The 12983-nt window shown below is 30.9% G+C and overlaps 2 protein-coding genes across 2 annotated transcripts; one reads left to right on the forward strand and one right to left on the reverse strand.

Annotated features, from left to right (window-relative positions):
• Positions 1-1206: 1206 nt before the first annotated feature.
• On the forward strand, positions 1207-9421 carry LOC137921731 (3-ketoacyl-CoA thiolase, mitochondrial-like). Its single transcript, XM_068764545.1, has 8 exons — positions 1207-1272; positions 1969-2135; positions 2703-2834; positions 3627-3888; positions 6468-6613; positions 7188-7388; positions 8113-8267; positions 8757-9421. Exons 1-8 carry the CDS (start codon positions 1254-1256, stop codon positions 8836-8838), a joined length of 1164 nt encoding a protein of 387 aa, XP_068620646.1. The 5' UTR covers positions 1207-1253; the 3' UTR covers positions 8839-9421.
• A 399-nt stretch (positions 9422-9820) lies between these two features.
• On the reverse strand, positions 9821-12685 carry HSPC300 (haematopoietic stem/progenitor cell protein 300). Its single transcript, XM_068764379.1, has 3 exons — positions 12465-12685; positions 12223-12305; positions 9821-10804 (listed from the first exon to the last, which is right to left on the reverse strand). Exons 1-3 carry the CDS (start codon positions 12583-12585, stop codon positions 10778-10780), a joined length of 231 nt encoding a protein of 76 aa, XP_068620480.1. The 5' UTR covers positions 12586-12685; the 3' UTR covers positions 9821-10777.
• Positions 12686-12983: the final 298 nt, after the last annotated feature.

Genomic DNA, 12983 nt, shown 5'->3' on the forward strand with positions numbered 1-12983 from the left:
TGAATACCGCGATCTTTTAGTAGACATCTATCGGCTGATATGATGATTATTATCACTCGATTGTGTCTATAAAATTAACTACCGCCATTCATGGCATACAGTCTATATACATCTCGCGCTCCCCTTGATTATTTACTGTGGAAATTAACCCATAACCTAATTCTATTAAAATTTGAAATAAACTGACTAAGAAAACCAAGAAATGAAATGAAGACGGAAGATTTGATTTCATATTTATTTTAGAGTATATCAAATGTTACGAGTTATCTGTACAGCCATTTGACAGGTCACATAGATTTAATAGTTACTAAACAAATGAGAGATATCCAATAATATATAATGCGCCAGCTAAACAAGAGATTGTATCTATTTCTTATGACCTAAAAGCTGCTTCAAAGATGGTGTAAACATCCGTCATCCTGTCAGAAAAAAACCCCTCATCGACTCCACGGAAATCAGATGATAGAGTCGGTTCTAATTTAGGCTGCGGGGGAATCGCTGTTACAAGAGTTCTACCTTAGACTCACAGAGTCCCAAAATGGACTAATGGAGAATCGCTCACAATTAGAAATAGAGTCCCAAAATTGGTTATAATAAGTTGAACACATGTTTAATTATATTTTTTAAGTGTCTCCGATTGATGAAACTTCATTATCTTTTAAGCAGAAAGCTTTAAACTTACACCTAAGCATAGTTTTATATCTCAAAACACGGGGTAGCATATCATAACTAAATAAAATAGCACCTAAATTCACTTAACAAGTTATATTTTTTATTATCTGTACCTCAGAAAATCATTGACCACATGCAGGTATTAAAAAATTAAAAATAATAATCATTTCTTATCTTCTCGATACTACTTTCAATTGTTGCTAATTTATATTTCAGGACTGAAAATATTATTCAAAAGAAAACATAAATTATTTAAATAATGTAAAAGCGATATTAAATCATTATAAATCTTACAAGAGCTATTTAAATTATATTAAGTTATTATTAAATTAATATTTATATAACTAAATTAATTTTTAAAAATAATTGTTCAATAAAAACCATTAATAATTTTACCAAAAATAATTAAGCTAATTGAATAATTTAGTTCAACAAAAACAATGCATTATCATAACGCAGATTTAGATAAAAAATTATCACGAACTAAATGTTTATTTTGTTGACAGCAATGTTTATCAAGAATTACATGGGAAGCGAATAACAATAAGCGTTATATTGTTTTGGCAAGGTCACACCTACATATGGCACTCAAATGTAAAGGTAAGTCAATTTATAATTAAAAAACAATATATAAAACAATATACAATCCTTAATTTTTACTATATTTAATTAAAACAACTTGTGTTTTAAAATTTATTCAAATAAAAGAGTAACGTTGTCAGAAAAAACATTAAAGTTTTCAGAAAAACCCAAATGAATGTAAAGAAAATAAAATAAAACATAATTATACTTATAATTTTGATAAACACAGGTAACATAAACAGTATGCTTATTTACATACAGTGTTGCCATATAATATATGCATTTATTAATACATATATCTAAATTATTATTTTAATTTGGATTGATAAGTAATATTAATATAATAGTGTTCAATAGTTGGTCTCAAAAAATGTACTTTATATATTTTCTTGTATTAATACTTCAATTTCTCAATACCTATAGCGTTTCCTCAATTAATCCGCTTACCTTCTAAACACTTTCAATATCTTTTAGATTCTCTTCCGCATGATTAAAAATTACTTTCTCGATAAAATATACTTAAAAAGATATTTATGTAAATAAAATATTCCTATTGATACTTCTACATAATTATATAATTTATTTTTAACTTTTACTTTTCAAACAATAACAACCCTGATCTTGTCTTTAAAGTCAAATTTCTATTTAAACAGTTTAGTACATGTTATATGTAAACTTCGATATACTAGAATAAACGTATTTATGTAATTTCAGGAATATTTGTTGTCGGGGCAAAGCGGACGCCTTTTTGTCGCTATGGTGGATCACTTCGTAATATGCAAGCGTCACATATTTTCGCAACCGCGGCAAAGGAAGCGATATGTTCTGCCAACTTAAAGCCAGATGTTATTGATAATACTGTGGTCGGGAATGTTAATTTTGTAAGAATTTTTTTCAAAATTATTATTAGAAACCAATAATCTAATTTTTTAAAGTATTCATAGTGACTGAAGGATAAATCAAGAGATTTGATAATTTACCAAGTCTTCTCTCTTGTGAAAAATATTTTTTTTACGTGTACGTAAAATTATTTTTAAAAGTTTTTTCTTTAACATGTCAATATTTTATTTTTAAATATCTGGGCATTATATATAGAACGCTATATTATTGCGTTATTTTTAACAAAAATATAGCTTTAATTTTTATTAATTTATAAACATCTACATACAAGGTTTTAAGTGTAAATGGGTGACTCTATAGTTAATTTCTTTTTAAAGCTCTTAAACTCATAATCAATCACTATGTTAAAGTCAACTAACTTTACGGCAGACGGAGGATGTGACAACCCTTAAATCATAAAAAAAATTATGTCTGCGAATGTCGCGGTTAAAGAAAAAAGGCGGGAAATTATAAAAATGGCGTGCCACTGTCATGGCTACTCTGCCAAGATAACGTCATTAAGAAAAAGAAAATTTATAGATTTTTTATTAAAAAAAAAATTGTTTCAGCTTAGTCAGTGCGACGGTGGTAAGACTCCAAGGTACTGTGGAATTTATTCAGGAGTTCCGATAGAAAGACCTGCATTAGGAGTCAATAAAGCCTGTGGTAGTGGATTACAGGCTATTATAACAGCTAGTGTTGTAAGTTGCTATATTTATTCCGTTTAGACTTGTAATTTCTTTTATAATTTACATTTTGACTGTTTGACGTTTTAGTCCTTAGACGTCAAATACAAGGGATAGGCTCATCCAAAGATATCTGTGGGCGATATATCATAATTGCAATACCAGGGATGTGGTTTGGCGATCGCAGTCTGGTATTATGGTAGTAGAGGGCGCTACTGAGCAGTGGCAATCCTATATAATTAATGCGCAAAGTCTAAATTATATAAGATTGTATCAGTATCTGTAAGACCTACGATCGCAAGTATTATTCCTCTACCGCCGGGCCATCTCTGCTCATTTTTTTCTTCTTTTTTATGAGTTAGGATTACTTTGCCTATGTTTTTTATGAAAAAAAAATTTGCAAAAATTTATTTAATTAATTACTTGCGAAATAAAATTTACCATATTTTGGAAATTGCCATCGAAGACGAACGCCGTTATTATTTTTAAAATTAACGGAATCAAATATTGTTGATGCGCAATCGGGAAACTAATTATTTTCGCGCACTATTAATAAAACTATATTTGTATTGTCGAGTTACTCGCCGGCTTTTCTCAGCAGAACTGCGTTCCGAGACGGTGGTAATTTCCTGTAGGGACAACAACGCCGACATTTTATGTAGATTGATGATTCGAATAAAGAATATTTCGATTCTTGAATTTAAATATAAAACTTATAAAAGTAATGCCTCTTGCTGATCTACACAAATTTAAAAGCACATTGACCAAATCGAATGTATATATCTATTTAATCGTAACATGTTTTAGGACATTTTAACAGGTTCAGCTAAAGTATGTCTAGTTGGTGGAACTGAACTTATGTCTTCGATCCCACATCTTGTTCGTAACATTAGATTCGGAACGACTTTGGGAGTTAAATATCAAATGGAAGATCCAATAAAACAATTGCAGGACAGCTACTGCGGTATGACAATGGAACAAATAGCTGAACGCATTGCAAAAAGATTTAAACTCACTAGAGAAGATGTAGATAAATTTACTTTGGATAGTCACAAGAAATGGGAACTCGGTGAGTATTTTTATATTAATTTTTAAAATGTGTTAAATAAACTAGACATTTATATGCACATTTGAAATCGTCAATAATTTTTAACACTATAAATATATCACTGAGGTTAATAAGAAACTTAACAATAGTTATTGTTAAAAGTTTCATTTATTTGTTTTAACTAAAAACTATAAATGAGATTTATACAATAATATGCTTTTGATTATAGATGTAAAACTAATAAAAGTAAGGTATAGAATATTATTACAAAGCACGAGTTACAGAACCCTCTAAACAATAAACACTGGACCCTATTATCAAGAACACGCGTTACCTTGAAGTTATTTATTAATTTTTGTGTACGGTTCTCGGAAATTATAACCGAGTACTATCTCGAACTTACTAGAACCTTATCCGTAGTATAAATAAGTGTACTCCCTATGTCGACAGTTCGGTGTTGTTATAAGATTAAAATCTACGATCAGTTATACAAAGTGACTATTTGACAAGTTATTTGGACAGTGATTCCTTAGCGATTTGGAAGCGAAGTTCGGACTAAACGAAAGTATACTTTGTGTTAAAGTAGGGTGACCATCTGATTTGTGAATAAAGGACTCCTTTAGAACCAGTGGTGTTCCATTATGAGTCAGAAACCACAGTACGTAATAATATGTTGTAGAACTTTATTATATATGCATACACTCAGACCCGTATAGGATTTGTCAACTTTTAGTGGACGAAATTTATGCTTTACCAAATTGTTATTATTCATTCATTCAGTTCTACCATTCGTTGATTTCCAATCATCCTGTATAAAGTGATCACTCTGAAATACGTTACACTCATTTTTTGTTAGAATACGACAGATCAGTAATTTCTGGCACTACATAGTCTACAGGAACAGATATAATAAGTAAAAAATTATTAGTTTTAATGTCATAATTCGAATTTAAAAATATGGTGGACGCGGCGTTGGTAGGCCTCCACTACGTATAAGTATGGGGGACAGTGAATCGAATATCAAAAACCTATAAGAGCCAATTTACTAACGCGATATATGAAATCTAATAAGCAGTTGCAAGCTGCTATTAGCTTTTAACGTTGGCAGCTGTTTTGGGTTACTAATTTAGCGTTGCTATTAGCGTTTATTTAAATAAGGACGTTTCAATTGTGATTTTATTTCGAAAAATGACTTCTATTTATATGTGCGAATGAGGGCGCTTCATTTGGCGTCCCTTTCGCATATTTTAAGAAGGGAGTGCGGCATAAAACGCATGTTCGCGGTAAGCCGGTCCTACAACACCCGTTTTTAGTGAGCGGCCGCCCGCTCTCTAATCGCGAACAGCGTGGGCGAACCGTGGTTGGATCCGGATCCCTCTTCGGCTCGCCTGTGGTCCACGCTGCCGTCCTAACCCCGCAAGCACACTCCAGCAACACACCCCGTCAAAGCTCTACCGCGAAGAGTCTTAACAACGTGCGAGCGTCCCCGTGCAACTGGTAGGCGCCCCACCAGCTTTCAGTTTCTACTTTTAAATCTAGTTCACGGACCCTTCCGCTCCGTGAACTCAGTACCGTTGAAGCTGTAAAAGCCTTAGGGCTAACAGCATTAACATCTTCAGAAACAATAGAATAGCCGGTCCTCAGTAGCTGTCGAACGGCGTACGCGCATGGAGCTGCCACAAGCTAGAGCTGCAATTTAAATTTATTGGCTATAATTTAAATTTTATGCATAATAACATCCCGAGTATAAACTATGAGAATGAAAGTGATTTTAGAGCGGTGTGCTTAAATTAGACCAAATAAAAATATATATTCATGCGATTTTTTATTATTAATAATATAGATTTTTCAATACGGAAATATTAAATATAAAAAAATAATTGTAATACTAATTTATATGCATAAACATAATGATATAATGGCCATTGAAAGTATTTACAGCTATTTTTTTTTCTTTAAAAAGACACGGGTTAAATATCACTACCTAAGTTCAGACAACATTTGAGTGTAGCAATCTATAGGGAAGCCTATGTCATACAGTAAGGCATCTAACCGCTGAAAAGAGAGAGAAAAACAAATTTTAAAAGTAGTGTTTCTTTCTTATATTATCATTATATTATTTATTATTTCGAAAACCCATTTATTTTTAAATAAATTGTACCATACATAAATTAAGTGCAATGCAGCGATACATTCACACCTTAATTTTACACCTATCACCAATCTGTCTTTATATTGTTAAAAATATTTTTTATTATTGCTTATTGGCGAAGCAATTGACGTCTGTCTCGATTGATGTTAAGAGAGACAGATGTCAAATGCTTACATAGATACATATTGACTCTTTACTTGACTTTTAAATTAATATCACAGTGTATATATACTCGCTTAAACTATTTTAAGTTTTTTTTTGTCCTATATTCCACAGACATTAGCGTCCGAGCCTTTATTTGTGTATTTAAATTTATTTTTTCATATATAACCATTTCGTATTTGGTTGCCGCCATTACGCTTCCCAAGCCTATCCTCAATGGCGTCATCTTCATTGCTAGCTGTTTCAGTAGTCATATAGTACTTTATTGTTTTTATATAAATTTTAGCACAAGAGACGAAAATCTTTGATGCCGAAATAGCACCTGTGACAATAAATTTAGAAAATGAAATGGTGTACAACGACGAGGCTAGGTCTTATTTGAATATACGTGACCAAAATAATTATAGTATTATCACATCTGAGAATTCTGCGGTGCGTATAATTATCATTATTGTTTTAACCTTAAAAAGTATTCACAGCTAGATATAGGCTATCAGTCCAGCTTGTAGCTTCCTAAGCTGCGCTTGCCGATCCGTAGCCTTCATTCCAGAACCTTAAGGCTCTAGCGGCCATTTATTCAGTGTGCTATGTGACTCGTCCAGTGCCTCTGACACTTGCTTCAGGTTAGATTACATTCGTTCGTCTACAGATAACGTAATTCCTCAATCGATCTCGTAGAGAAATTACGTCTCCATGTCTTGTTGAGCGAGTTCCGTTCCCCGTACACAGTCTTTTACTTATAATTCATAATTTGTGAATCAATTACATGGAATTTCCACTTCTCGCAAACAAGTTTCCAGAGAATGGACAACAGCGCCCTCTACAAAGCGTGACAATTATTGTACATCCATCCATAGATATCTTAGGTGGACGCTTATGCCTAACATTGAACGTCTATACGTTGAAACGACAAAGATAGACTTGCTTTATTTATAACTTTTGTATTAATACTTTATTAACAATAAATAGCACGGTAAAGTAGATAGCTATATACTTAATCTCATAGGTTCCAGCAGATGGCGCTGCTGCATTGATCTTAGCTGACGAGGAGTCAGTGAATAAACACCAGCTGGTCCCATTGGCGAGGATCTCTGGATGGGCTTGCGTTGGAGTGGACCCTGCTTACACCGGCTTGGGTGCGATAAGCGCAGTCCATAAGTTGCTCACCGTTACAGAGAAAAAGATAGAAAATATTGATCTATTTGAGGTAACTAAACTATTATTTAAAAAAGGATCTATTCCCGTTCAGCTATATTTTTATAGCTAATTAATATAAGCTATTTAACCATAGAAGCTATTTTAATGACAACATTTTTAGTCTGTAAACTGATTGACTTTATTTAAAGTTTAGCTGTCACATTTGAAGCTTCATATGTTATTGCCATATTTCTGTCGATGCAAGAAATCTTTAATAGCATTCTGTGTTGAACTGTTATGTGGTGTACTTCAGTGTTTCATTACATAAGGTGCATAAGGATTTAGCTTCTCTATTCCTTAAAACCTAATCATTTATTCCACAAGCTTAAAACGATTATTTTAAATTTTACTTGAGTTCTTGACAAAATGCTTTTCATTTTATTTCAAAAGCATCTTAGGCAAAAATAAAGGCTATTATTTGAAAAAACGTCAGTCGTGTACACAGATCATAACGTACAAAAGCGCGGCAAATACAATTAGAATGACTTTGACATCTTTCACTTTGTCAATAATTTCTGAATAACTTCTGACAATACAGGGACAGATTATAAACAATAATTAATTTAACATTAAATAATTAGAATTTTGTTAATAATTTATACGCATTACATTATTTATTATTTAAAAAACCATTGATTTTTAGATAAGGTGTACAATACATTATTTACGAGCAAATGGGCTATACTTCTTTCTATAAACAAATGCATATAGATTATGTTTACATTGGTCCACAGGTGGACGAGACATTCGCCTCTCATTCGTTGGCGGTTATCAAGGAATTAAATATAGATCCTAATAAAGTAAACGTCAGTGGCGGAGCTCTAGCGCTTGGCCACCCAGTAGCTGCGACTGGCGCGAGAATGGCCACTCATCTTACTCATCAAATAAGGTATGTATTCGCCGGATATTTTCCGTTATTGTACAATTTATGTCATAGTTTAGTTGCATTAAGTTAATAATGTATTAACTACTCCTTTATGACCCGATTTGTTTTCACACGACCTTCCTTCTTCAGGAAGGAAAAGTCTTGTTTCTTACTGTGTGTCGTCAGTCGGGACTCGCAAGTAAATTATTGGTAGTATTAGTCATTTAATATCGGTAAAATTATCACTTCATAAAACTATTCCATATGGAACATATATGCGGTTTACCTCACCTTACAGTGTTACATTTTATTAATTTAATATTCTTTATTGGCTAATTTTATTTATGAATTATTCTTTATTTACACTATAGTACATATTTAAATAATATCATAATAATAAAGAAAAAAGTACAATGGGCGATTTTATCGCATTATTTTTGTTAGGATATAACTTTTCAAGTCGCTGTATTTAATGATTCGCAAAGAGCAGCCATTTTGTTTTAATGATTTCAGAAGAAACAACGCGCGAACGACAATAGCCACTTCGAACTGCGGCGCAGGACAAGGAATTGCTGTCATGTTGGAATCCATTTAAAGAAATTAATTATCACAATAAAAATTAAAAAATACCACCAATGGTATATTGTCTACAGCTATGGTGAAATGAAACTAACGTCGCCCGCATCTAATAAACCTGTATTTCAAAAATCAAATTTTACAGGAGAAGCAAAAAAACGAATTTATTTACTAACTTCCACTATATTCAACCTACAAGGGTTATTTATGTACAAAATCAGAGCTATTTTTTCTGCGTGCATACATGTATTTAATTTCTCGAAAATCGGAGTTATTACGGAAAATAGATTTTACTGGTATTAAATTTAAACGTTTTCGAAAGTAATGTCATTTACGATGTTATTCGTACGAAATTTGATATTGACCGCCATCGGTAAGGATGCAATACAATATTATTCATGTGTACATTTCTGTGAACTCCTTAGCCGCATTAATTTTTTTCGAGTCACATTGGCTTAGTTTGCGATCCTTTCTTTATAATAGATTATAGTAATAAGAAGTTACCGTAAATATATTAATAAAAAAACTACAAAAGCAGCCAAAGTGGCGGTAGATCTAAAAGATTCTGGAGTATGCCATCTACAATCTATAACAATTGAAAAACGTGTAATGAATTGTAGGCTATATATTTTTTTTTATGTATGCATGTTTTAACTTGTAATATTTTTTATTTATATATATATATATCTCTTTGTTATCTTAGTTTATATTCTTATACAGTATTTTGTAAATTATCTCGGAAAAGTAGCCTCAGTAATGTTTTTATAATAAATAAATGATCTTCGCCGACGTCACCAAAAAAAGGTTGAAAAATCTTCTTACTTCACTGTTGTAATCATATTTCAAAAATAATTATTCCTATTGTAAAAGTCGAATTATTAAATAACATTACATTAACGACAGATTTTTTAAAAAAAAAACTTCATGTCTTTGTCATTAAGGTTAATAAAAAAAAAATTTTTCTTTCTATATCTTTAATTTTTACAAAAAAACTTAACATTAATACAATTATAAACACATTGCGAATGATAAAATTGTGTAAAGCACATTTAAAAATTACATAATTAAATTTTCCAATACTACATGTTTTATATAATAGTAAAGGAATGCATTACATGTGTTTTTGTGTTTAAACTATATTAGATATTTCCGATAACATTAATTAATAGGCGACCATGAGACTTGTGCTAAAACATATAGGAAAACATTACCAAGTTCACATACCAGGTTTTCATTTTATACCCTACTATTAAAATCTTAATTTCACTCAGAAGTGACGGACCAAGAAGCGCGACATAGAACCTTCACTTTAGACAACCTTATGGTTATGCAGGCCGCTTTCAACTAGCACAATTGGAAATCTATAGTCCAGTTATGGACATCTTATTATATACGTCATACACAATACATATAGAATATTGCCTCGTGATTTTGAAATACAAAATTTCGTGCAACACTATTTATATAGGAATAAATCAGTACTATATGCTATGCATAGACTATGCCAAGACTAAAATTTAGACCAAAATATGTGTTGCCATCAGTAAAAAAAAGCCCAACTTTATAATGCAACACGATATTAATTAACATCAAAACAGCCTCTAGATTATGTTCATTTTAATAAAATAATTGTCTTTTTATTTATTACCAACAAAATACAATACAACTGTATTATTAATTGCTCATAATAGATCAAACACCTAGTACATTTATTAATAAATGAATTTTTTTTTGTTGGATTATTCAAAAACATATAAGATCAACATTTATACCAATTTTCTTTTTATAATTTCATTGATTATTTCTTCTAAATTGAAAGTTTAAATAATTTCTACATTGAGATTTTTTTAGTTATATCTGTGAAAACTTCAGTTAATTCAGATAACAAGATCATTATGCTTGAATGTGGTCTTGAAATTATATTTAAATATGTTCTCGCCTTTTATTAATTCTCATATTTAAGTCAGTGTTTCACCTTTAGTGACCTGGAAATAAAAAAAAAAAAAAAGCTATTTATATTGTCTATAGAGCAATGTATACAATTTATACACAACAGATATTGTAAGCAGTGGACATTAGAGCAAGAGGTATAACAGTGAAATCTTTATATCCTGCTGAAGGATTCAAACCTTTCAAAAGTGAACATCAATCATTCCATATTTGGTAGGAAGAATAATCTGGTCTGCGAAGATGATGGTAATGCATTGGATGCATTAGCATTCACCTTTTTTCACTGTAGCATTCTTATTCAGCAAATTTTACTACAACCCTGAACACTATATTGAACTTTACAGACCCAGCACCCTTACATTAAATTTAACTGTTGCCATATACAGCTTTTTTTTGGCCCCCACTATTGTGGACCTCTCCTTCCACCCCCTATTTAATTGGGAACAGGGTTTTGTATTTCTTAATAATTTTGTCACTTGAATTTTATCTTCATTCTTGTCTTCCGTAGTACACAATATCTTTTTTTCCTCCTTCTATCATTCTACGATTCTATCTTCCTTTCTCAATCATTTCATTCCTTTCGTAAATCCTTAAACACTTCAGTTATCCATTTCTATTATTTTCTCGTGTACATCACCATATACAGCTTTTTAACTTATTAGAACACTGAAGGTTCATAGTCTTAGTCTCTTATTAATCACCAAGATGGAGGTCTCTTCTTAGAGCTGTGGCTTAGGCCCTTATGATATATTCTACAAATATAGGATACCATAGCAAGTACACATGGTGATTATGTGCAAGACCTTCAAAGAGATGACATCAGCATAGGCTGACAAACATTTCATAATAAGTCTATGTTAAATGGTGAAGCTACTACTGAATCAGTTCTTATTACCAGAATAAAATGTTGCAGTGTTTCCAAATAATATGCTAACAGTGCAGTAACTTTTGGGCATAAAACAGTAATGTCTTCCATATTACTGTTTTATGATTTATATAGTTACAACTTTATTTTAATTAAAGTTGAAATTATTGTTTACTATGCAAAAAACTTTTATATAAAAAATCACAAAATGTACACTAGTGACTGAGATTTATAGCTACATTGGATTAAGCAAATGCAATGATAAAATACACCTAATAGTGATAAAACTGAAACGTAGTTGGCCGAGTATGGTATTAATACCACTTATACAACTTTTTAGTGAAAAAAATAAAACTTCAGATCAACATGCATCTAAATGTGAACTTTTGCTCGGCCAAATAACAATGGTTATAGAGTATTTTGACCAGAATATATGTATGTACAGTAGTAGTAACAGAAGCAAAGATATACAGTTGCATTTACGCAATGCCTTTTAAGGCATACGTTTAAAGCAGTGAGATATTTTGTAAACATCTTGTTACAGAATCAAAAAGAAAATAAAATGATTGTAGATAATAATTTACTCACACATGCTTCCAAATAATCAATTTTTCTCTCTAAAGAAGTCAATTTTTCATTTAAGGTCGCAAGTCGTGATCGGCAAGACATATCTGCAATACAGAACATGAAGAAATAACTAATGTAAACACGAAAGAACTTTATGAACATAACTTTGTAAACAAATTTGAATTTAACATATAACACATATCAAATTTATAAATAACCAAATATTTGTTTTTAATTAATTTAAAAATAAACCTTCCACTTACCAAATGAATTAAGAAAATCTGTAATTTTTTTAATACTTCCTGTGATAACTTCTATATATTCCCTGTTTGCCCAATCTTGTTGGATTTGTTTTTGTATTGTTTCTCGTGGCGGAGTGGACATTTTACTTATTTATTGGAAATTTAATTAAACACTATATTAAATAGGCAAGTATAAAATTTTAAAGACAAAGATTAAAGTTTTATGTGAATATGAAACGACAGTGAATTTTTCAGTGTTACTATGTTTAGTCCAAGTGATAATAGTATTGTTACAAGGGTAAGATAAAAAATAACACAGAATTATAATATACATTTTTTAAGATATTATTTAAAACAAATTTATAACTTTATTGTATTTTTGTTTTTAATTTAAGATGTCCAATATGACTTATTACAATAGTGTTATTTATATTTTTATCTTAACATGAGGTTCAAAGTCTGAAGAAATTTCATTTACAAAAAGATTTAAACAAAATAATTAAAGGTGTCCTAAGAAGTAAGATTGATACCTAATAAAGA

This window comes from Battus philenor, unplaced genomic scaffold, assembly GCF_028537555.1.
Source record: "Battus philenor isolate CCGP_79_NKW_IND1 unplaced genomic scaffold, ilBatPhil1.0.hap1 SCAF_19, whole genome shotgun sequence".
NCBI lineage: Eukaryota > Metazoa > Arthropoda > Insecta > Lepidoptera > Papilionidae > Battus > Battus philenor.